Source organism: Phyllostomus discolor, chromosome 3, assembly GCF_004126475.2.
Source record: "Phyllostomus discolor isolate MPI-MPIP mPhyDis1 chromosome 3, mPhyDis1.pri.v3, whole genome shotgun sequence".
Lineage (NCBI taxonomy): Eukaryota > Metazoa > Chordata > Mammalia > Chiroptera > Phyllostomidae > Phyllostomus > Phyllostomus discolor.
In genome coordinates, this window is record NC_040905.2 from 46,939,068 (window position 1) to 46,965,247 (window position 26,180).

Sequence of the window (26,180 nt, forward strand, 5' to 3'; positions counted from 1 at the left end):
CTTGTTTATTGTTGCCAGTGCTGTGCCAGCGCTGGTGTGATAGCTTCTAGGGCTGTTTTTCTCAGCTTTTCAGTTTCGGATCATGGAGTGTCCATCACTGTTACTTATCCTGGAGCAGATTCCTGTTGAACCTGTCATTCACCAGATCGAACCTTAAATAGGATCTTTTAGAGCAGTATTTACCTGATAAACAGCATTCCCTGGGAGAATCTCCTTCACTTTGCTCTGCTCTAAACCCAATGCATAGCTGCTTCTTAGTATGGAACTCAGAAGTCTCATGTGTATATAAAGTTTTTTCTATCAAAACTTTTTCCTGTGAGGCTGAGAATGACACACTTGGAGGCTGGGCAGCAGAGCCCTTTAGTCAGTCAGCATGGTGGTGTTGCCCTCGTGTTGTAATTAGGAGTGAAGGTGGGAAGGGACAATTACGTCTTTAGCCATTATATTCTGGTTGTGGACATAGCAACATTCCTGGCATAGAGCATCGTCATCACCGTACAGGGAATCAGGCAGGTAGGACGCTCTGTTTATGGGTCAGCAGGTAGGCAGGAAGATCCCCTAGGCACCCAGGTACTGCCTTCCTCCTGCCCCAGCCTGTCTGTAAGCCTGACTTGATCTACAAGGTTAGCAGTTGGCCCTGCCAACCTGTCTTCTCTTCCCCGTTTTTTGGATTAGGGTTTAACAGCTCCTTAACATCCCCTGGGTTTTGCCCAACTTCCCGTTTGTATCTGCCTGCCCCTCACCTTTTTACTTTGCTTCCGACCCCAGGCTCCTTGCCTGCCACTCGCACCCCCTCTGTCAGTTCCGCTTGATATCCCAGTCCAGGTCCCAGTGGATGTTAGCACAGCAGCCCCAGAGGAAATCCTCAACGTCTGCCTAATGCAGAGAGACCTCAGTGATGGCTGGCCTCCTTCTTTCTTCAAAGAGATACTTTTTATTTTTTTTCTTGTTTAAAATAAAATATGCTCATTATGGAAAATTAGAAGATTTAGAAAGACTATCAAAGGAAAAGCTGAAGTACCCATTGTGTCAATGCCAAGTGAAACCACTATTTGTGACGAGGTCTCCTTGGACTTACAATGTGGATTACCTGTTCCTTTGAGGGCTTCATTTGGGATGTTTGAAAGTCTGTGCCATGAAAAGGGACCTGGTTTGACACCTGTGAGCCTTGCTAAGCAGTTACTACTTACCGATTTCTTAACTGTGTATGGAGGCTGTGTATACTTGGAGGAAAAGCACTGTTACTTGTTGCTTTAGTAAACAACTGCTACATGTTTAAACACTAGTTATAATACTGAATTTTTGAAAACAATTAAATGCAGTAGGATTTTTCAAATACTTTCGATACCCGAAAGCACAGGTGAGATGCCCAGATACATTATTAAAGACTCGCCTCACGTGAAGCTACTCTAAAATACCCACCGCACAACCTTCACTCACTGGTCATCTACACACTAATTTTGACCCCTCCTAGGATGGTAATACTTTGATACCAGCCCAGAGTTGCCATGACCACATGGGCACCAGAAACAAACCTTGCCCAGGTCACAGGTCTACTTTCTGGCCAGTCAGCTGTGAGTCAGAACATGATGTGGGTCTGAGACCTCCTGGGATGGGGAGGGGTGAGTCTACCCTGGTGACCAGGCACCAGGTGGAACTTGACTTGTGAAATCAATCAGACTTTTTTTTTCTCCCTTTCAGTATATGGCTTTCAGGTAGGTTCTGGTTTCTGATCCAGTCCCCACTCCCACCCCACCCCTATCTCCCAGAAGCAATTTACTTCCATGTCTCGGTCGGCCAGTGTTATGCAACCCATTGTCTTGTCATGATGGTACATCAGCCTGATCTGTTAATGTTATTAAAAGCTTATGTGTGCCTTTTGAATATTTTCTTGGATTTAGCCTGGCTTTCTAGAGGTTTCTCCCCGAGGAGATGAGGAATTGAGTCTACCTAATGCTGTTTTGGTTCATTTGGCTGATTTGTCATCTCAGGTCGTGTTTCTGGATCTGTTCTCTGCCTGACTGTTGTGGGTGATGGTCAGGGCTGGACTCTCTTTCCCCCTGGCTGTTTTCGTAGCCACCTGTGCCCCTCAGTCCTTCCTTATTTTGGGGCACTTCTGTGGTTTTCTAGGACTGTTTGGCTTACTCGGAGTTCCTGATTTCTTTTTTGTAGCATATTGTAGTGCATACAGTACAGAAACAAGTATGTATCTGTCCTACATAGACAGTTACAGAAAAAACAATACCCTTATTTTAATAACACTTTCCAACTCATTAAAGTCAATGCAAATAATTATGCATGTCTTATTTTCTCTCCATTATGACTTCCTTTTTGTATATTTTGTACCATTTTCTTTTGATTGTTGTTTTTGCTCTGGCCTCTCACAGACTTAAAGTGAATTTCTCCTTTTGTGATGGGACAGGCTGATTCAGCTCAAGCAGCTCCCTGGCCTTTGCAGCACCGCCCCTGCCATTCCATAAAATAGCCTTGCTTCATGCCTAAGTAGGGTCTCTTCCTGTCCCATCCTGATTATTCCTGCTTTATGACACTGAATCAACTACCCTCCAAGGAATCCTTTTAAAGCCATGTATTCATAATGATTTTTCTAGTTTAATAGTTAGGAACCTGGGTTGTGTTCCTTTTACTGTATCAAGTTTATTTGGCCATTAAGATTCTACTACACTGACAACAACAAGCTAAAGATGAGTGAGTCTCACCTCTGTGTACAGATTCCTGGTCCTGCTGCAGACTTTGGAGCTGCTGTCCCAGCAGTGGCGTCTTCAAACGCAGTGACGCAGCCAAAATCGCACATTTGGGGCTTGCATTTCCGAGTACAGCCGTGGCAGCCCCACTTCTGGTTGGCCAGCCGGTCTGAACAACTGGTCTGTGAATGGGGGCTCCTCTGTCTGAGCTCTAACAGGGCCAGGTGGCTGCCTTGACTACCAGGTGACCTCAGGCGCTAATGCTAACTTCGTTTGTCTTTTACTCCCTTCCCTTAGGATCCCTTTCCCATTGAGAAACCCATGTTGTTTCATGCCAGATTGATTGCATCTCTCACAGAGAACGTGTTTGCATCTATATGTAAGCTTCCTAGAGATAGTCCCTTGCCCCAGAGGGCACGCTGTAATCCCAAACTCTCGGGAGGGGTACCTGAGATGGCGGTGTTTGGGATTAAGGTGAGGATGGTTGTACCTCCCATGACTTTCAGGTCACTCTTTGTTCATACTTCTCTTCACACTGTGAACCGTCTTCTGTCCCCTTCCTATCCCAAAGTGGTATTATGGCTGGCTGTCTGTCCTACGAACCTCTCAGCCGTGAGGCTGTGAACCCTGTTTCTACCCAGCACAGCACACACACCACTGACTCCAAATTAGAGCCTCTGGCATTTGTATTTTTAACTTTTCCGTTGGTTTAACTGATTTCCCAATGGTAAGACTGCCTCAGGATTTCTTTGTTTTTTGACTGAAAATTGAGTAGAGAACACTAGATTTTGACATTGATGTATGTGACTAAGATGGGAAAATAATTTGGTTCAGTAGATAAAATTATTTCAGACCTGGAGTCCATGAGGAGAAATAGTAAAAGGTTCTTAGTGTTGAAAGTGGGCAAACCACTGTAGTAGGTCATTAAGGGTATTTAACAGGGGGTAATAGTAATAAAAAAAAAAACGAAGGCTAACACTTACTGAGCCGTTAATTATATGCCTGGCAGTGTTCAAAGTACCGTATAGGTGTAATATCGCTTAATCCTTCTGGCATACCTAGTGGGGTACATACTGTTATTAGTCCCACTTTATAACCGAGGCAGCTGAAGAGCAGAGAGGCTACTGAAGGTCACAGGCTCGGAAATGGCAGAGTCGAGCCTGCAAACCCCACTGTGACTGGAACCTACACTGCTACTGACTCTGCCAGCCATTGGCTTCAGAAGGGAGTGGAGTGTTTTTCTACAGTTGAGAAAATAAAAAGAACAGTGACATCAGATGGAACTTCAGCAAGGACCTCTGAGCTGTTGTATTTAGGATATTTTAACATGAAGAATCATGGAACTGAAAACTGGGAAGACCTTGGGAAGTTATTTTAGTTCAGATCCTTCATTTCATAGGTGAAAGCTTGGGTTTTGTGACTTGCTGAGAGTCATATACCTAGATGTCGCCAGCCCCAGGGCCAGGATGCAGGGCTTCTGATACCAGGCTTGTGCTTTCTGGTCCACGACGAGGCTTTCGTTTGTTTGCAAACGTGCATCTCACACATTAGAGCATAAAATGAACTGTTTGTGATGTGATCCAGAAAAGCTGAAACAAATTCAGCTCTTGCCTTTTAAGTTTACATTTCATTACTACAGAACTTTTTAACATATATATTGAAAGTACTAGAAACAAAAAACCTAGTAGCAATTTCTTAAACATCTCATTTGAGGACATGTTCATTGATTTTCTAGAGAGAGGGGAAGGGGGTGGGGGAAGGAGTAGAGAGAGAGATGGAAAAGCAGGGATGGGATGCTGCCCTCACAGGGAATTGAACCAGAGACCTTCTGGTGTATGCTCCAACCAACTGAGCCACACCAGCCAGGGCCTTAACCTTAACAGTACTTTTTAAAACTTTCTTGCTTCTTGGACTTATACTCCTTTATTTGCACCAATGAGGTTTTAGCTGTCTCAGCAACACTAGTGCGCTATATGCACCTTGTCAGGTGATAAGAAAATTGTTATCTCACAGTAAGCGTTGTCTTAAACATAGGAAGTGGTGGAGACATTAATCCCATATCTTTCTTTGGGACACTCACAACCTTTGGTGGTGGCTATTAGGCACTAAAGATGCATAGTAAGTTCAGTGTTGAAGAGCTACGAGAAGTTGGTGGGTTTCATTTAACATTGGATGGGTTTTTTTTTTCTTTTTTAGGCTAAGACTGGGTTTCCTATATGCTTCAGGTAATGAATGGCTCATTTGAATGTAAATGTTTGGGAAGGAGCCAGCAGCTGTTACTGGCTTTTCAGCAGGGGAATCATGGATAAGTTTCCTACCAAACTTATACCCTTTTGAGTTATCTTCTTGAAAGCACCTCCCACACAGAGTTGGTATAAATATCCTACACTGTGAAAAGTAGTCTTTTTAAAGAATAGTTTAAACCTCAGCATTGGAGAACAATATAGAAAACTGAACCCAAATAAAATATATACGTTAACATTCTTTTTTAATTTGGTAGAAGTATGTGCATGCAAGTGAGGATGCTACCTAATTCACACTAGCTTAAACAAATCTGATTTCAATTTAAAAGTGAAGATTCTTCCATCTAAAAAGGGTAACTTCTTAGCACCACCTAGTGGTAACTTTTCATTAAACCAGAATATTTGCTGATTATGACATTTATGTTAGTATCACAGTGTACAATGGAGAAGTAAAAAGTAAAATTGGAAATAGCCCTAATGCCTTTAGTATCAGAGGAGAAAGTTAACACTTTTGTTTGGTAAATTCTTTTAGTTCATTTTACCAAACCTGTGTTTTGTGGGAGGCTAAATACCTTTATTTTAGGGACAGTATGGTAGAGAAAATATTTTTATATGGTAGATATTCCATAAATGGTAATTAAATGAATGACTTGATAAGCAAAGGAAATAGTGAAAACAGTTTTGTCAAGGACACTGAGCACAGTTGTGGTATCCTCTTTCTAAAACTGATATGAAATTGCTAAAGTAATAATTAAAAAAATAATAATCATTTGCAATTAGAAAGAGTGCCATTCACTGACCAGAAATTTAAACAACTCCCTAGGAAAGCAAACAGATAGGACTGGATTGACTGAGAAACAAGACAGGAGAAGACCACAGCCCCCAAACCACTGAGGGATGCAGCTGAGCTAGGCACTGCCCTGGTGTTACAGAACAAACAAGGGGGGGCCTGGGACAATATACTATTATTTTTAAAAAGCCCCCAGGTCTGTCATGTCCGCTGCCAGAGGAAAGAGCTCTCTCAATGTCAGAGATTCGTGAAAAGGAAAGGAAACATTTATTTAATACTATACAAACTTAAAGTAGTGACCTAATGTCTATCAAAAATCCTAAAGTCCCTTAAAACACCCACAAACAGACACAGTCCTTCCTTCCTTCCCCCTTTGCCCAGTCCAGAGTACCGTATCTCAGGAAAGGAAATAGAAGTCCATGGCTCAAGCAGTCCTCTGGCTATTCCCAGTTAGTACTCCATCTCGACTGGGAGACCTCCCTGGGTTCCTGGCACCCCCCGCTGAGTCGCCGGGATCTCTGCTAAAACCAGGTGGTGGTTCTCCCTTCTAAAGCTGCAGGGGTCCCCACTCTGGCAAAGCTGCATGGTTCTCTCTCTCAAGGCTGCGGGAGTCTCCACTCTGTCAAGGCCGCGTGGTTCTCCCTCTCAATGGCTGCCATGTCTGGGTTTAAATCTCTGCCCCAATCTTCCTCTGCAGCCCCATTTCTGACTCCTCCTACACTCGGGCACACTTGCCCTCAATCTGCTGTCTTCTCCAGCTTTTCTGGTCACCATCATGGGTCTGGGCAGGTGTGACCCCATGTCCTGGAGCCAATCTTCTCCCAGCTCCCACGCAGGCACTGTAACTCGGGGGACCTGCCCCTCAGTCCCATCTTGGGGGGAGTTCCCTTTCCATCCCCCCTGGCCTAGAGCATGGCCATAGCTATTTAGCATATCTAAGTAACCAGCCAAAGGCTATAGGTATGTTAAATGACCATGCCATGGATTAGCTGCAAAGCTGCCCTGCATGTTCTTGCTCTGTGTGCCCCTTCCCCCAACTCATACCTGTGGGGGAAGTGGTGGAGACATCTTAAAATCTCCTGGACACCTTGAGTTCTGGACCCCATTTCAAATGCCCATTTGGGGTCCCCCCTCTTGGCTGCACCCTGTAACACTGGGGCTTGCTCCAAGCAGAGACAGTGGGAAAGGGAAAGTCTAAAAGCAATGGGACTTATATTGGCCAAACCCTCCCTAAAGCATCAAGTGTACAGGCTGATGGCAGGGGAGCATGTCAGTACCCAAGACAACTGATGAGCCTAGGAGCACACAGGAAGCCCCAGTCTAAGAGGGCCAGGCTCTGGGCACCCTCCTGGCATCGGCCCCACCAGCTCCCTGAGGCTGGCTTCTGTTGTGATGACCTGTGGTCAGCAGTGACAAACAGCGGATCTGGAACTCTGAGATGAGCCCAAATCAGGAAATGCTGGACATTTGAGGGAAACCAACACTATGAAAGAGGCATTAGATTCAAGGAACAGAACAAATGCCCAAGGAACAAATGAAAAGACTAAAATATGTACAATCAGTGATTCATCCAATTTATGTATTTTGTAAATACTCAGCACTTATATACAACAAAACCAAAGATAAAGGTAAGAAAGAGGAAACTTGGACAAAGATGAAATTAAAAAAAAATAATAAAACATAGTTATCTAAATTTGGGGTATATAAGATAAAAATAAAAGCATGCCTCTAAAATTCTAGATTATACCAACCTTACATATAAGTGGGAGAGTCAAAGTATAAATACATTAAGGATAATAGATATTCATTAGCTTAGGCTTTGATACAAGAATACAAATTTAACATATGTTAAAATATTAGCAAAATATTAGTGTAAGTAACACAATATATAACACATTACTTGAAATAATTTGTGTTAAAAGATATCTAATGGATGTCTCCTATGTAAATTTTACTGTCATATTTTCAAAATTTCTCCCACTGAATTGCATTTATAATTTTCTTTGTAGATGAGTTCAGGTGTATTTTTTCATGTAGTTGTAAAAAGAGAAGAGGAAAATGCAAATCAGGTATTAAAAAGAACTTGAAATGATACAATAATATATTTTTGATTGTTTGTGAATCTATTTCCATTTCTTAAGGTATGTGTGGCTTGATTTTATTTTCTTAGAATTCTTTTGCAGCTTTACCAAACTTATCTGTTTAATTCTGTTGCATTTTTTTAGTTGCTGTTACTAGAAAGGGTCAAGTGAGGAGGCTGACATTTCACTTGTTTCACATGATAAGAGCTCCCTTTTAACTGGAATGTTTCTCCTGTGTAATAATGAGTTGAGAAGTGGTTCATAAAATATTATGCTTTTGAAATTGTCAGCATGCTAGTTTTAATTATAGTGACTTGTTTAGCATGGGCCTTGGGTAGCGAAGATTTCAGAGGCTGAGTAAATAGTTTTATATGCCTGATAACCTCTAAAGATCTAGAATTTAAACTAAGGAATGTATCCTGTCTTTCTAGTTTGAATCCTGAATACATGATACCTATTTTACATTGAATAATGTTCAGAGTCTAATATGTTTTTCCTCTGTTGGAAAAATATAAGATACAAATATCATGGTGGAATGTAATACTAAAATTGCCATATTGTTAAAATGTCATTTGTTCTTTGTCATTTGGTTGTGGTTTTGAAGGAAAAGCTGGAAAACCATAGAAAAGTAAATACCCAAAAACAATCTTAAAAATTCAAAAACTCTCTAGTAGGTGTTTCCTGACGAAACGGAAATGGCCAATATGTATATGAAGAAAATGTTTATCCTCACAGCTAACAGAAGGCAATGGAGACTTAAATAATTGTTTTTGGCTTCTCACAGGGTTCTCATGGGTAGGGTCCCATGGTGGTGGGGAAAAGAGAACGACATTCTCGTGTACTGGTGGTAGAGGGAGGCCACGGCCATCCATGGGTTCAGCTGAGCAGTCAGACTCTGACGACTGCCACAGCCATGGCTGTCACCCACAGCCACGGCTGTCACCCACAGCTCAGAAGGATGGAGATGGCCAGGAAGCCCACGAGGCTTTGCTCTTCAGTGGGAGCCTTTGCTGCGCTCAACGTAGCTGTCCACCAGCCATCTGAAAGCTGTTCTCTTTAGTGCGCCAGGTGACAACTTGGGTGAGGCCCATATTGGTGGGTGCAGGACCCTCCCCAGCGTGGATCCTCGGCCCCCAGGAGCCAGTATCTAGTGTAACCACTGCACCGCCTGGCTACCTAGTTGCCTGCCGGGAGCGTGCCAGTTATGAGTCATGGAGCATAGACACCTAAAAATATGGTGCCTCTTAGGTATTTATAATTCCTTTGAGTCAAGATGCAATTTATCAATCAGAGGTTATTTTTCTTCTAAGCAATGATGCTTAGTAATAGGGTTGTCAGTACCCCTAGGGGAACAGAGCTAGATGGTTAAGTCCAGGTTAGATTCTCTCACAGAAGGGAGAGGGGTTGGTTAACCCTTTCCTCACAATAATTTAAAGAGCTAAATCTCTTTAGAAAAAATAATTTATTTCTTTATTTTTAGAGAGAAGGGAAGGGAGGGAGAAAGCAAGGGAGAGAAACATTGATCGGTTGCCTCTCACATGCCCCCAACCGGGGACCTAGCCCACAACCCAGGCATGTGCCCTGACTGAGAATTGAACTGGCAACCTTGTAGTCCACAGGACAATGCCCAAGCAACTAAGCCACACCAGCCAGGGCCGTTATCTGTTTTTAAGAATCAGTTTGGCTATATATTGAAAGTTTTTATTGTGTTTATACCTTCCAATCTAGCAGTTTTGTTTTTAGGGATTTACAATAACAAATAAGGTATATCTACAAAGCTGTATCTATATGTAAGTAGGTTCATTGACATGCTAAAAAATTAGTAACCATCTAAATGCTCAGCAACTGGTTAAGTACTGTAAGTTCATATTATAGAATACTATGTGAGTTTATGAAATACATGTTTCCAGAAACAGCGTTAAAAGAATTTATATCAAAATTTATTTAGTATTTAACTGTGGGTGGTAATTTTTAAAAAATCATTCATTACTAATTTTTAACTTTGACTATGTATTACTTTTCTAAATGGTTGTTTTTACAGAAATTATTCTAAAAACTGAAGTACAATGCATGCTATTTAATTGATTAGTCAGATTTGTTCTAATACCATTAAGAAGGCTTGACCTTGAACTCCTTTAACGGAATCCTATGTCTGTCTTAACCTACTCAGATCCGTCTCCCATCCGGGTGGGAAGCGATGATCTTGAAACAATTAAAGCCATTGGAGTCATTCTCGGTTCATTTTCCCATAGATGTTACTGTGTAATTTCTAACTTCTAATTAAAACCTCATAAATAATAACCCTGTCAAAAGTGAGAGTAAAGTGAACTCAGAATTTTTTAGTGGTCTGTAGAATTAATCTTGGGGTCTGGGAAAGGTAGGATAAATCTGAAACAGGAACTACAGCTCAGTGATTAAATGGGAAAAGCCACATGACTGTATTATTTTCACCTTTGGTAGAATTTAGATGCCAGCCCTTACCTTCTTTTGCAGGTTGTAGGTAGGTTAGTGGGTGCCACCATTACTTCCTAAGGGATTTTTAAAGGTGTGTGTGTGTGTATAAGTTACTCTCCATCTTGCACTGAGTAATATGCTCACATCATGGTTTATCTTTAATCGTACCTCATCTATCAATAGTCTTGCCACTTTATCTGTTGGTTCAGAAAATGTAAAACAAGTATTTCCTCAAGGGTATATGATACTTTGAAGAATACTGAAAAGGACAATATAATGATTTTGAGCTGTGCTTTCAACAAAATAGAAATCATGTAAGGAAGTATCCCAGGAAATGTTTATTTAAGTTATGAAAAAAATAAACATTTATTTCATTTATTACCTGCTGTTTTTCACTAGCCGTGTTTCTGGTCTTCCCTGCACCTGGATGGCGGAGTCAGCTGACTCTACGGGAGCGCCATGGAGACCGGTCTTCGATGGTAGAGTCAGCTGACTGCAGGAGGCCAGTCTTTGGGGTGAACTGGGCTTCCAGTCTCGGTCCCACTGGGGACTGTGTGACCTCGAGGCTCAGTTTCCTCACCTACAAAATGAACGGTTTAGATGAATAATCTCTTAGATCTTTCCCAACTAAATAAAGCCCTTAAGACTTAGGTAATTTCTAACTCTAAGATTTATAAAAATAAAGTTTCTGATAAGTTTATATTTTCTTTTTCAGTTTATATCTGTTCAAACTAGGCATAGCACCCCAGATCCAGGATTTGTTGGGCAAAGTGGACTTCACAGGTACTGCTTTTTATCTTTATAGTTTTTTACAATGTAATTACTAAGATGATGGACCAGCACTTTTTGTTTTCGTTGCAATATTTTTTATTTCTTTTTTCCCCTCTCCATTGATTGGTCAGAGGGGGAAACATTATTCCGTACTCAGCCAGGCTTCCTTTTCCCTGCTTTTGGGGAATGGGAAACTGAGGCTGACTTGTGCCTCAGGTTCTTGTTGACAAATGGCCCCACCTTCGTGATAAAGACTCTTTCTTTCACTTTCTTTCTTCTTCTTAATAATGACATGCACTTTTTATTTTATTTTCTTAGAGAGATAAGTCCTATGTATCTGGGAAAGGGACTCTAGGATGAAAATTTTGTTGATATGAATACACTTATTTCTGCCTCCATTTTTTGGCTCTCTTTAATTTGTTGTTCTTTTTCAGAGGAGGAAATCAGTAATATGAGAAAGGAGCTCGAGAAATATGGAATACAGATGCCGTCTTTCAGCAAAATAGGTGGCATTCTGGCTAATGAACTGTCCGTGGATGAAGCTGCCTGTAAGACTATTTAAAATCTGAACTTGCCATTGACGTAAGACTGACCTATATTTTATTTGTTGATATGGTTACAACAAACAATATTTAGAAAATACTTTAAACCTCTCTGAAATCTTTTACTACATATATTAGACATGGTTAATTTGAGCATATCTGAATATAACCAAATGATTGATTTGGGACTTTATTTATTTTGTTCTCAAGAGAGACAAGAAGGGAGAGAGAGAAACACTGACGTGAGAGAGAAACATCGGTTGGTTGCCTCCTTTACCCACCCTGACTAGGGATTGAACCCACAACCTAGGCATGTGCCCTGACCGGGAACTGAACACACAACCTTCCAGTTATAGGACGATGCTCCAACCAACTGAGCCACATTGGCCAAGGGCTAATTTGGGACTTTAAACATCCACTCGTACAGTGTGAATTAAGAGGTTCCAGAAATATCTTTGCTCTTCCACATATTTCTCTTCTTTCTTTGTCCTTAGATTTTAGTGGTAGGGCACATGGCTACATTCTCTTCTAGTGTTGCAAGTTAAATTACAGGCATCTCTTAGAAACAACCTGCTACTTTCAAAGTGTGGGCATTACTATCCTTCCAATGCCCAGCTGGTTGACACAGTGCTTCGTTCGTTTTAGCCACTCAGTGCAGGTTGAATAAATGAACAGGGGCTATATAACAGATGCTGAGACAGGACCCAAGATAGGCAGACAGGCGGAGCTTGTCAGAGGGATGCCCTGTGATGGGTCTGAAGCCCCTTGTTTGGTCTGCTTACTGGGAGCCAAAGAAGAGAGTAAACCTGCTTAAGTGGATGCAGTGTTGATGCAACTGTCTGTGTTATCATTTGCTAATAAAAAATCTTGTTTTTTCTCTTCTCAGTGCATGCTGCTGTTATAGCCATTAATGAAGCTATTGAAAAAGGAATAGCAGAGCAGACCATTGTAACACTAAGAAACCCAAATGCCGTTTTAACTTTAGTGGATGACAACTTTGCACAGGAATATCAGAAGGAACTCTGGGAAGCCAAAAAGGGAAAAGAAGAAAATGCAAGGCTGAAGGTATTTGATTAGATTCTCAGTAATAAATATGGTTGAGAGTAGCTAGTTTGAAAAAAGTAATACTTTTAAATCAGCTGCCTGTGGTCTCTACAGCCATAGGCAACTGGCTTGGGTGAAGCATAAGGGTAAAAGAAGACCTTGCACTATGTAAGGAAATTGGGTTCCCTTTTATGATGAATATTGTAAGTGGCAAGGTTTTTAAGGTCATTCTGTAAACTTACTACTTACCTGAAAAGTGTAAAAGTAGCAGCTAAAAATCTTTCCTGGTGAAACGTCCCCAGCAGACCTTGTATTGGCCAAGCTACCTTCAGATTTGTTAGTAGAGGTTAATGATTCAGTGTGATGGAGTTTAGAGGGGATGTTTTTGAACCCACTCTCCTTGTATTTTCCCAATATTCACCCCCGTATTCGAGGACAATGTTTTCCTCCTCAGCAGGGCAGCCTGCCCTGATCCTGACTTTGCGCTCCCCACTTCCTGCCATCCTGTGTTGTTGAAGGCTTGTCTATGCTCTGCTTCCACTTGCTCAACAACTCTCTTCTCTTGAAGCTCGTGCCATGTCAGCTTCAGCCCCATTACAAAAAATGCCTGCTTTATCTTACAGCCTTTTCTCCACTGGGGGCCTCCACCAGCCTCTGGCACGCTTGCCCTATGCTGGCCACCCGCTTGGATACGGTCTGCTCCGCTACCTACGTGCCAATGTGTCACTGTGGTTCTCCTCTGTATCAGTGTCTTGGCTTCCTCCTCCCTCTAAATGTGAGGATTGACTTTGACATGGAGTCACTCCTGTCTCTGTTCTTCCTCAAGTAAGCTTATCCACTGGTTGAAGAAACCCTTAGCCTCATACCAGGCACCTCTAACGCTCCTCCAGACAGCTCCATCCACAGGCCTTCCACTCACCACATCAGAGACGTGTTCACTCCTATTCCGCCCTTCTCACATGTGTGCCCCTTGCTGGCTTCCCTTTGGAATGACTTCCACATTGCTTCAGAACTCTTTTTATGTCTCCGATGGCCCATCCATCCCTGTATTCTGTTGCCTTTTCTTGCCAGGCTTGCATCCACCCACCTACTCTAGTCTCAGCACTCTTGCCTCAGCCCTGCCCCTCCTGTCCCGGCCTCAGGGCTCCTGCAGTACCTTCCCCCGGGGTCACTGTACTTCCTGTCATTCTCCAAGCCTGTCCAGGGCTAGAGCTTGCAAAATTTATCTTTAACTGAAGATCTGGTGTCATTTCTCCAGAAACTTCCCCTGACTTCCTACTGCCTAGTGGGGTATGGTCAGGTCCTTTTCTTGTCCTTATAAAGCTTCCAGGGCACCCAGCTTACCTCCCCAGCTTTCAGCAGAGCCCTGGACATGCATCCCATGCTGCAGGTGGCTGGTCCCACCAACCTTTCCCACCTCTGTGACCAGACCCTGCCATCTGCGCCCTGCTCCCACCTCCACCATTGACATCGCTCTTTCCTCCGGAATGCCCTCAGCTGTCTGTAAAAATTTTTTTCTAACTAAACATGTATTTCTTCTATAGAATGTGTTCTGTTGTGCTAGATATATTCATTATTGTGTTCTTGATTTTATTAGACTGACTCAAATGAAATTGCCAATATTTAACTGGTTTTGGTATTCAAACCGTGGTGACATCAAGGGGCCCAGTGTAATGTTTACATCGGAAAATTAGGCCTTTCTGATGCCCCCAGGGCCTGTTGTTCCTCTCTGCGGCCCCTGCTGGGCACCCCGCACGGGCAGGCTATCCTAAATGCTTACATTGCTTTCAAGTGAGTGCTAGTGGGTGGTTCTTTTTGCTCCTTGCATTTTTGCTTTTGACTATTGAGCTTCAGAAACATTTAACCTCAGGAGTCAGTGAAGCCTTTGCTTTGCAGAGTAACTGTATTTCTGAGGAAGAAAGAGATGCATATGAAGAACTGCTGACACAGGCGGAAATCCAAGGCACTATCAATAAAGTCAACAGTAAGTAATGGCTTCTTCACAGGATGTGGGTACTTCTGTAAGATAGGAACTCTCCTTCTCAGAATCTCAGCAAACCTCTCAATTTGTACTCTTGTGAAACTGCCTTACGTGACAAAAAAAATCCATGAATTGTGAATATTGCTGTTAATTAAGCTGTTTCATCTGGCAGTTTCCTGTGGAGCACTTTTCGGGGATCTTGCCCCCAGTCCATGCAGAGTAGGTCAGGGTGTCTTGAAGTTAGTTTGACTGTCCCTTCCTGTTGCATCATAAGTACAATGTGTCATGTTTTGAATCTGCCTCTTATTGGGATAATATCGATGCTTGTTTAGTAAAATATCATGATTTAAACATTCTCATTCCTTGCCCATGATTACGTGATAGCATTTGATTGGAGTTGTAAAAGGCATTATTGACGGCATTACTCTTTAATACTTCCCAGTTATTAGCCTACAGTGTGTACAAACTGATTTCTTCCAGCCCATGTAGCTCTAGTGCAGGTGAACGAGACCTGACCGGCCAGTGGAATCGCACAGCACCTGTTTAGATCTGCGCCCCTGAGTCTCCGTGGAGTTGTGCAGTTCAGTTCTTCGGGGGCACCACTACAAAGGACGGAGAGCAGATAGCTAAAATAAGCATATGCAAGCTTAGATACATCCATCTCTTTATTCGTCTTTTTCCCCTTTCTAATAAAATTTAGTTTTACTTGAAGCAGTAAGGAATTCTATTTGACATTTATTTCCCATAGGTCAGTCTAAATAACCTATATATATATCCCCAAAATGAATACATAAAAGACCATTTAGCCCATTTAATAAAGCATGTGAACTGTCTGCCAAATGTAAATTTGGTGTTTTCACTAATTGCATCAGCCCTAAACTTGTCCTCGATTTAGCATCCTCTGTGAGCCTTGGATGTTCTTTATCACTCTTAACACCTTCCAAACCATGCAGACCTGTAGGTATAACCTGGAAGTTTGTTCCTAAGTTACAGTAGAGACGCATCCAAAAGGCTTCACCCAGTAATGAAGCAGGCCCAGAGAACTTGGATGTGAATCTCTAGGTGTTCACAACTGAGTGGGTGTGAGAAATGTTCTCACACATACACTGCTAAGAGCTCCAGGGTAACTTAAAAAAAACACACAGATATTAACATATTGGAATGTGTATTCCTATTCTTTTCTTCTACTAAACGTTGAACATGTTGGTGATGATACATGAAGTGTAAGTTCAAGTTTCTCCTTCTGTTCTGTTTAAAAGCTGAGAATTTCATCAGGCCTGACAGAAATGAATTGCAGGAAGACATGAATGTTGCCAGTAAGACATCTGAGGCCCATAAGTTTAGTGAGGAAACAGTTCCATAGCCCTTCGCCATCCTTTATTATGAAATGTTTATAGTCACTACAACAGATTTCTTTTTCATGTTAAGTAAAACGTCTTATGTAAATATTTTAATACTTTACTCCATGACAAAGTTAATGCCAAATCAGCTATACTTTTTTCCCCATTTTTAAGTAAAAGGCATGAGGTGATTTGCACTGATGCATAACCAGCTGAAATTATGAAGGACATTGCAATGTTCGATGGTTTTAAAGGTGCAGAACATGATTATTCTGAAGTTTTTGATCTCTCCCCATCTGAAAATTTATAGTCGAGTAGAATCAAACATAGTCTTGAAAAAAAAAGATCCCTCAAAAGCATGTTTTCATCAGTGATTTGATGAGGAGACAGTTATATGCTTTAAAATGTGTACATATAGCTCCTTGACAAGCTTTTCCCCAGCCAAGTAGGTTATTATATTAAGGTGTCTACATTCCTAACAGCCATTGTTATGGCATAAGTGACAGCTTTGATGGCAATGTCACCAGCTGTGTTGCCAGAGCCTTCAGCTTTGTTTGAACTACAATTATTTAACCTTTGGGTTTGGCACATGCATTCCACTCACCACATGACCTATTCTGTGATGCTCGGGGCTAGGAATTTTGTTAAATGCACAGGATAAAAGAGTGGTTAAGCTTACTTTATTTTTATTTCTTAGAAGAAACAGTGCACTAAGAGTGTTTTAAGGATGTGATTTTTCTGGTAATATTGTACCCTGAATTGCATAAACATGTAATAGAGTTTTCAAAGGTGAAGCAGGGTCCCTTCCAAAGTAGTCAGAGGCAGAGTGGAAGGATCTCATAACTTTAACAGAAGAGCAAACACTACAACCAACTACTGACCTTCCTTTCTGGAATTCTTTCATTTGTCATATTAATTCTAAGAATAGAAAAATGTGTTTGGGTTTTTCGGATCCTTTAGAATAAGTGCACATTTTCTGGGAGTGTGGCATGAAAGACGGCATTAGTTGTAAATACTTCCTGCTACTGAAAGATGCCTGCTGGTAGAGAGGTTATTGAAGGTAGCTCCTTGTGAATATAGTTAGAGCAGATGAATTGTTGTCGGTTAAAAAGAGAATAGTGTTAGCTGCTGTGTAGTTGTGTATTAGGGAGACAGAGAAGCTCTAGTGATCTGTGGGTCTATGTTTTTTCTGCTACCCTGAAGCCTTATTTTCAAGGCAAAATTCTACTGGTTGTCTCTGTTTGCTATTTCCTGGTGGCAGAGTTCATCACTCATTCTTCCAGTTGGTCAGCAATTCCGTTTCTGTTTTCTGAAAACTATGCTAAACCCACTGGTTTAAGCACTTCCAGTGTGGTCACTAAAATTCAGGTCTTTGTAATCTGAACATTGCAGCTGGTAAAGACATCACAGAGCTCATGACTGGGTCAGATCATGTCAACCAAGGCATTTCTGTGGTCAGGGCTTTTTTTAAAAAAGGTTAACTGATACTAGCAGAGACTTATTCAGTCATAAGAATTTTAGTTGTAGTATTTCTAAAAATATACCTGGATTACTTTGTATTAAGAATCACAATTCATAGAAACATGGAGTTGAGAGAGAATGTTCTGAGAACAAGTTGTGTTGAGCCCAAGCAGCAGTGTGTCCGAGTGCCTCCTGTGGGTTTCCCATGGTTCTGACTCAGGGTGCAGATACAACAGTAGGGCCAGGCCTCCCACAGCTCAGTCTCCTTGAGGAGGTAATGCTAACACACGACAAGCATTCAAGAGCAATGCCTGCGGCATCTCTGTGGCCCAGCTCCGAATACTGTGTGAAATCCTCAGTGACTGGAGCCATGTGAAGGCTTCATGGAAGAGGGACGACCAGAGCTGGTCCTCAAAGGAAGGGTTTTGTAAGGAAATCATGCTAGGCAGGAGTGTTCTCATATCTCCAGCTCTGTCAATGCTGAGTTCTTTTAGGGACTACCTCCAAGGATTGGACTGACTTCCAACTACTCAGCTACCATTTCCAAGGCTTTGCCTGCCCTGCAACTGCAGCTTTTCAGAGTTCATAGACAGCGGCTTCCTAGGTTCTGTTTTTTTATTGTTGTTCTATTACAGTTGTCCCAATTTTCCCCTGTTGCTCTCCCCTGCCCTGCCCCCACTGCTCCCACAGTGAATCCCCATCCTATTGTCCATGTCCATGGGTCATTTATACTTGTTCTTTAACTAGGCTGTACACCTTCTTTCCCCCCTTATCTCCTCCCCTCTGGTCCCTCTCAGTCTGTTCCTTGTTCCTATGCCTGTGGTTCTGTTTTGCTCATTTTCCTGTTTTGTTCATTAGCTATCACTTATAGGTGAGATTATATGGTATTTGTCTTTTTCCACCTGGCTTATTTCACTTAGCATAATATTCTCCAGTTTCATCCATGCTGTTGTGAAGGGTAGGAGCTCCTTCTTTCTTTCTGCTGTGTAGTATTCAACTGTGTAAACGTACCACAGTTTTTTAATCCACTCATTTACTGATGGGCACTTAGGCTGTTTCTAGCCCTCGGTTATTGTAAATAATGCTGCTATGAACATAAGGGGTGCATAGGTTCTTTTGAATTGGTGTCTCAGGATTCTTAGGGTATAGTCTCCTTGGATAGCTAGGGTGGTTGGGTCAGACCACAGTGGGAAAAGTGGGCCTCCTGACAGAATGTGATGCCCCCCCCTCAGGACTAGCTGCAGTGGACCACATCAATGCTGTCATTCGGGAAGGTGACCCCGAGAATACACTGCTTGCACTGAAGAAACCCGAGGCCCAGCTGCCTCCCGTTTATCCCTTTGCTGCTGCGATGTATCAGACCGAACTTTCCAACCTCCAGAAGCAGAATGCCATGGTAAGTCAGAGGAGACTGTGGTCATGGAGATGTTAATTATTATAAGTCCAAGCCACGAGAAGGTTGCTTAGGAGGTGCAGGGGGATGTAGAATTTCTAACTTGTACCAATCCCTGGTCTCGCTGGCCTCCCTGGACTAACTCCATGGCTGCCTCCCTCTTTAATTCCTGCTTTTGATCCACATAAAGAATCTGAGAGTGCAGTTTGGAAGCAGACGGGTTCTAGACAGATACACATTGAAAACAGGTGGTGGTTCTCTGTGACCTTTTTTTAACTTTCTGGATAATTTTTCAACTATACTGAATTTTTTTTAAATATGTTTTTTGATATAGAAAAATAAGCCCTAAATCAGCATGTCTAGATTCGGTGACCAAGAACATTAGCCCCATGGCTTTAGTTTTTGTAAACGTATGCTCCTTACTGTGAGAATGGTATTGAACAGCACTATTTACACAAGGTTAGAGTAATTGAGAGCGCACGCACTACAAACTGAGCCAAACAGTGGAGCAAAATGAGAAGTGCTGGAGTGGAGCCAAGAATTTCATATATGAGAGAGCTAGAGTTTCAAAAAGGTGGGCAAAGGAATGAAATCCTTAACAAGTATTTCACCATTTGGGGAAGAAAACATTACCTCACTACATATATCAAAGTACATTTCCAATATAAACAGTTAAATGTAAAAAAAAAACTTTAATTAAAGATCTAAGGAAAAATAGAAGGACATTGGATCTTAAAAATCAGAAAGAGCACTGATCCACCAAAAAATTAGGTCAGGGGAGTTTAAAGCATAAAAAGGCAATTCATGAAATATTTAATATTCCTAATGACAAACACACACAACAGTGTTAACACTGAATCAAAAGTAAGTGTAAATTAAACAAGATACAATTATTTTTGGAAATCGGATTGGCAGGCTTGCGGGATCTGACCTAGCGTGGGCACAGACCTGGGGCAGCAGGCCTCTCCTGCACAGCCGATGGGAGCTGAGCGGCCTGCCTCTCTGGAGGGTGACCCCAGTGATGGGCACCCAAGGCGCTTCCCATTTTCCTGACAGTTACACTCCTAGGAAAAGAATACGAATCAAAAAGCTGTAGCCACGAGGATGTTTCCAGCCTTGTCTCTGACACTGAGAAGCAGGAAACAAACCACATGTCTAACTCATAACAGATTGCTCACACTAATATTAAGTGGAAAAAATGAGATTACAATATATAGCATTACCTTGGGGTTTTTTTGTAATTAGAAAATAACAAGTCAGTTTAAAAACACCTCTGTAAATGACTGCATGAATTAAAAATAAGTAGAAGGGTATAAACTAAAGTGCTGGGGTGGTAGGACTTATTTTCTTATTCTTGCTCATGAAGACTTCCTACGTGTTTTGAATGGAAAGATGCGATTTTGTAAAAAAAGAAAAATTTGTTATTTCCCTAAATTGCATTTCGGTTCCCTCATTAATATTTTCTCCCATTTCTCTGGCTTTGGAGTGCAAGGCCACTAGAACTGTCCCACAGGCATTCATCCCCAGCTGGTAAGGCGTCAGCTCGCGGGGATGCAGACCTGTTTCTTCTTCACTTTCCCTTGTCATGTCTGCTGCACACCACCTTAGACACTTGTGCGCAGCTCACTGAAAGGGGCAGAAGAGGTGGATCTCAGATGATTACATTCTTCTCTTACAATTTTATACTTTCCTTATGTGTTAAACTTGCACTTAAGTTAATATATTTGGATGAAATTTATTTACATGTTCCCTATAATAACCTCTTCTTTCCATTTGCTTTGGAAGGGAAACTTACACTTTGTTACTCTAAAATCATTTTGCTGCAAGATTTCTATGGCGACCCAGAAATCTATAATGTATTTTAATATATTACATTGTATATATTAAATACATTTAATATCCTAGATGTAAAGATATGTATCAGCTTTTTAAAATTAATTCACTTTCATGACCCCTTTGTGTTCCTTCGCTATATGGAAGAAGTAACTTTTGGAAGTTCAGCCAAGTCACCATAAAATGGTTTAAATGGAAGAGAACATGGAAGGGGGAGATGGTCTGAAATCTAAGATACACTTTTTAAAAATTCACATTTATAAATCACATAAATCTGGAAGTTCTTCCTTGCTTTACCAAAAGATTTACCTCACATTTCTTCAAATATCTACACCTTATAGTACATTGAAAAATTTCTACCCAATTATAAAAATGTGACAAATTTTTTTGAAACCAGAATCAATATTCTTGGCTTAAAGATTTTTATGTACTCTTCTGGCGCTATAAGTTTTAGGTAAAATTCTTTCCTCTTTTCCTTACCCTTAGTTCAAATGGAGAATTATTAGTTATGCTAAAATCTTACCTCACACTCAGAAAGCAACAATGTTATCTAATCCTTGGCTTATTTGGTAAGACCGAGCCTATGAGCAGCCAGTAGAGCTGGGAGTAGGAGTCAGCTATGGGAATGCAGGTGTTTGTGGAATCATAAGTGTTGGTTGTAATGAACCCGGTCCCCAAAATCACCTAAGAAAGTCCCAGAAGCCGCTTGCCTGTCCCCAGAAGCCAAAGGAAAGGAGGTGATTAACGAGCCTTTGTTCTTCTGCGTTCTCAAAATCTTTGCCTTATCATGGTTCTTTAAAATGTACATTCCGAACTCCCATCCCATCCACGAGATGCACCAACTTCCTGCCACATGTTTCCCAACAGAACTACTTGGCCCACGAGGAGCTCTTGATTGCGGTGGAGATGCTGTCCGCCGTGGCTTTACTGAACCAGGCCTTGGACAGCAGTGACCTTGTGTCTGTGCAGGGTCATCTCAGAAGCCCAGCAATAGGCTTCAACAATCTGGATGAGACGTGTGTGGAACGGTAAGAAGATTTCCAAACCTCTTTTCAATGCAGAAATCTGTGTTTGGCTGATCTCACAAATAATGGATCTGCCACTTCCTGAAGAAATCCATATATCCTCGCTCATTTTCTTAAAAGCTAGTCTGCTTTGTCTTAAGAGCCTTTCTACTATTAGAGTTCTTTCTTTACAGTATTCCTTTTAGGGAAACACGGAGTCTAAAAACAACCATCCTGTGGCAATTGCTGACTGAAGTTGTCGTAAGCAAAGATTATTTGATAGGCTAACAATGTGTTGAAAATATACATTCCCCACACCTTCCTTTGGGCTTATTTTGGAGACAACAAAATGTAGAAAAGTTGGAAGCAATGTTAGTCATCCAGTCTGGTTCTCTTATGTTGCTGATGAGGAAACTGAATCTGGACTTACAGACCCAACGTTTGGCCGTTGGGCCCCAAAACCTCCTTTTCCTGAGTGTTAAACCAAAGGAACCCTGAGACCACAGTGGATCATGGCAGTGGGTAACAATCCCAATTTAGTATTCCTCATTTCGTGCTCCATACATATGCTACTAGGTAGTGCAGTTGATAGTATTATAAAACAGTAGAGCAGATCTAGGCAGAAAACTAAGGGGGTGGAATAAGTAGCCCAATGACAGATTCAGTAAAACAAAAGCCTAAATCCCAAACAGTGACTGTCCATCTTTGTGACCACCAGGGGGAGATGTCTACTTAGATCTTAAAAGTTCTTCAGATACTGATTCTGGAACCCCTCAAATAGGTAGATTAATTCTCCTGAGTCACGTAGAGTTGTGCAGAGAAAAAATTGTTTAACCTCTTAGAAATTTAAAAAACTATGTTTGACCACTTTTCTATATAGAGAATGGCCCAAAAGTAGTAGGACTGAATTTTTCTCATTTTTAGTCTTTTTGGAGAAACTGATGCTCTTGTACTACATAAATTTGGCCGCCTGGTTCATATTATGCTTCAGAGTCTCTTTGCAAGGTAATTTATTTCTACCACCACTGTTTCTGTTAATGGCACCATCCTCTACTCCAAGTTTAGAAACCTCAAGTTCGACTTGAGTTTTCCTACGCCCTTCCCAGGCACCGTCTGCTGTGAGCAGCCTGCTCACTTCTCTCCCTGTCAGTAGCCTATCTGTGTGCATTACACGTGTGCAAAATGCATTGTTTCCCAGAGACCACCTCACTTAGACGTTTTACCTTTGCTTCTATAATAACTTCCAAATCAGTCTTCCTACTCTTTTCTGCCCTTGTTCTTAGCTAAGCAGGTGTGCTCTGCTGTCCATGCTGGAGTAGAAGACAGAGCTGGCTGCTCCCTCAGGAAGCTAACCATCTAATGGGGAATCTTGTTGAGAGAATTGTCCAGACTATCCCACAGACTCAGCGTCCCTGGCCCCTGCCCTCTGGATGACAGTATCCCCTCCCTCCAAATCACCCATTTTGATTATCAAAAGCCTCTTCCTCCCACCATCCCAATTTATAAATAACCCATGAAGGAAATGGTACCACATCTCATTTGAGAACCACTTTTTTAAAAATAATTTTATTTTAATTATTGTTCAAGTACAATTATCTTTTACTCCCATCCCAGCCCACCTACCCAGCCCTCCCACCTCCCTCCCATTTCCACCCACCCCTAGTTTTTGTCCATGTGTCCTTTATACTTGTTCCTGTAAACCCTTCCCCTTTTCCCCTGAAATTCCCCTGAAGTTCCCTCCCCTCTTTCCTCTGAACACTGTCAGCCTGTTGAGAACCACTTTTATACCTGTGGTTTTCAACTGGGGTCTGCAGACACAGCCTCAGAGTTCAAATATTCTGTATGAGAAACTTAAAATCTGTGTTTTAATAATTTTTTTAAAAAATTGATGGGACTTGGTGAGGTCCAGAGGTGTGGTGTCACTGACACAGAGCACTCCTTGCCCACACTTGCACATCCCTGGAGGCAGCTGATGGATTTGCACTTTGGTGGGGGAGTTGGGGTGGGCGGGGACCAGCTGGGGCTGTGGGGCCACGGGGATAGGAGTGGACCTTGAAGTGGGGGGGCAGCTCTGGGACTATAGCGACACCACATCCAGGGAGCACCTAGGCCCAGGTGCAGGGTGCTGTGGTTCCAAGGTGTCATTCTGGCCATCGTGGCATCGGCCAAGGGGAGTACACAATCTTCGTGGTGTTCCTGGCAGGTGATGAGAGGTCTACACAGATGGCTGCAAGTCCGGAAGATGAAAGTACCAGAAGCGTCTTTAAACAGTTTTGTTGCTCTTAAAATTGGTACCAAAAGTGGAGCCTGCCTACAGTTTTCACCAGTCTATCCTGTAGTGTGTGTTCCATCCAGTTTCTTTACTGTAGACAGTGAACGTCCTTGGAAATAATAGCAGGAAGTGTTTGTGCAGATGAACTTGTTACCAGAATTCACAAAGTCTGGCAGATGCACTCATTAAAAGGTGAAACATCAGTGGCAAATGGCAGCCAGTCAGAAAATTCAGTCTCTATCCCATCCATCGTATTTGAACCTATCAGCACTTCTGAAAACTATCAGTCCATAAATGGAGAGGTCTGTGAGACACCACTCACTTCTCTTACAAAGTCAGATTCCGCAGCAGGAGAAAGATCAGGACCTGCCACACCATCTCAGGAGCCAGTGGATGTGCGAATCAGGGACCTGCGAGGACCTCCCTGTCAGGGTGAAAAGATTAACCAAAAACCACGAAGAAAGAGAAAAGGCAGAAGGTGGGGCAGCTCAAGAGCATATAAAACAACAGATTACATTGGATTATGCAGGGAGAGCTGCTCATTTTGCAAAGACAAAGGAAGAAGTAGAAGCTGCTAAGTTGCTGCCTTGCTGGCTAAACAGCAAAGATGGAAGTTAAGGGGGACGCTTCTGTAAGAGAAAGAAGCACAGTTGCAAGAATTCAGTTCTGTCTTCCTGATAGTTCTTCCTGACAAATCAGCTCCCTTCTGATACGCCGGTAGAAGAGGCAAGGCAGTCTGCTGCACAGATGTTGGCAACACTTATGGTAATTTTGCATTAGCAACTGTATTTCCCAGGAAAGAATTTACCAAAGAAGATTACAAAAAGAAATTACAGGATTTGGAACTTGCCCCGAGTGCTTCAGTGGTACTGTTGCCAGCAGGAAGATCAACTACATTCTTATACATTCTTCCAGTGGAGAACTTGGGCATCATCGGGGACAGTACCTGTTCCTTGCCAGCTGGAGATTGATTAGCAACTTCTTATTTAGTAATCCTCCTCCTGCACAGACCTCAGTGAGGGCAGCATCTTTGGAATCCTCCCACCTTGCATCATCTAGCAAAAGGGAACCTATGAGAAAAAGGGTGCTGGAGAAGTGGGGAAAGACTTTAAAAAGGAGGCGAAGACATATGGATTGAGGACTCGGTGTGATGGTGAAGCTGAAAACAACACTTGGAATGGAAATTCTACTCAACAGTTTTTAGCGTGACAAGTACATTATGAGCAATAACCATTGTTTCTCTAGTGATTTAACTCAACTGAAATTCTTCTGGGGAGGCGGGACTACTTTATGTTTTCTAACCAATCTATAAAGTATCTCTTGATTCCTGCTTAGTAGGTTAAAGTCATTTAACTCAGACAAGTCAAGAAATAAAATAACTCGCTCCTAAGTCCTTGTGTATGGTAACCAACTGCTAGAAGCCTAAAAGAATCAAAAGGTCCACCACCACCTTCCTTTATCAGCTTCCTTATTCAGTATTTCATATACCCCTTAGCCTGTGCTCTCAGATGAGATGTTTTGTTTGGAGCTATTTTGCTCCAGAACTCCTACACCCACAAAGTAACTGGTATGTCACTGAGTAATTTCACTGAGTATAGCATTTTAACTAGCCAATCAGATGATAATTTATGGGGGGGGGGGGTTTCTCTCCACTCACCAACTACAAGCAAAAATCTTAACTTTTTAATCCTAAACACTGAATAAAAAACCTTCCCCCCAAAAAAAAATTTATTTAAGCATTTTCTGGGTCACCCGGATGACCCAGTACCAACATAGATTCAGGGCCCCCTTCGGTTCTTGAGTTGACAGTTGCATTGGCTCCACGTGACCTTCTGTGGCCTCAGTATTTCACTTCCAGTGCCAGCTTTGAACCTGGGTTCTTGGAAGCCCGAGTGACAGGTTTTCAAGTTTAAGAAACACTGCTGAGTCTGGGCCAGTCCCTACAGTTGTGCAGGTTCATAGCATAAGAGTGTGGGCATGGCCACCTTGATGAATTCTTACCAAGTCTGTGCCTAGTCATCATGGCTTCCAGCCTTGGGACTGGTTTTCCCAGGAAGGTTCTTTTGTCTAATCCTCACAAAGATGATGTAGAGTCGACATTGGCTCTAGGCACATGATATTCCTAGACTAATTGTTCTAAAACATAGCTATGTTTATCACGCCCCTCTCTTTGTGTTCCCAGTTCTCATCTGAATTAAGAACAGACTCCTCACTCTGAACATGCTGTTCTGGCCTGAGCAGCAGCTGTACTTTTCCTTGTACTTTGCCC

The 26,180-nt window shown here is 42.1% G+C and overlaps 1 protein-coding gene, 1 long non-coding RNA gene and 1 pseudogene across 2 annotated transcripts in view; 2 read left to right on the plus strand and 1 right to left on the minus strand.

Moving 5' to 3' along the window:
- IQGAP2 (IQ motif containing GTPase activating protein 2) overlaps positions 1–26,180 on the plus strand; it is a 267,241-nt gene that overhangs the window by 149,822 nt on the left and 91,239 nt on the right. Inside the window, exons 6-11 of the mRNA XM_036020440.1 lie at positions 10,986–11,053; positions 11,476–11,589; positions 12,470–12,648; positions 14,524–14,611; positions 18,642–18,805; positions 21,503–21,663. Coding sequence (XP_035876333.1) covers positions 10,986–11,053; positions 11,476–11,589; positions 12,470–12,648; positions 14,524–14,611; positions 18,642–18,805; positions 21,503–21,663 — 774 coding nt within the window. The remainder of the gene's footprint in view (positions 1–10,985; positions 11,054–11,475; positions 11,590–12,469; positions 12,649–14,523; positions 14,612–18,641; positions 18,806–21,502; positions 21,664–26,180) is intronic.
- Positions 4,880–7,254, minus strand: LOC118499469. Its single transcript, XR_004901955.1, has 2 exons — positions 6,890–7,254; positions 4,880–5,865 (listed from the first exon to the last, which is right to left on the minus strand). It is a non-coding gene; the product is annotated as an uncharacterized LOC118499469 (long non-coding RNA).
- On the plus strand, positions 22,152–25,562 carry LOC114501401 (annotated as a pseudogene).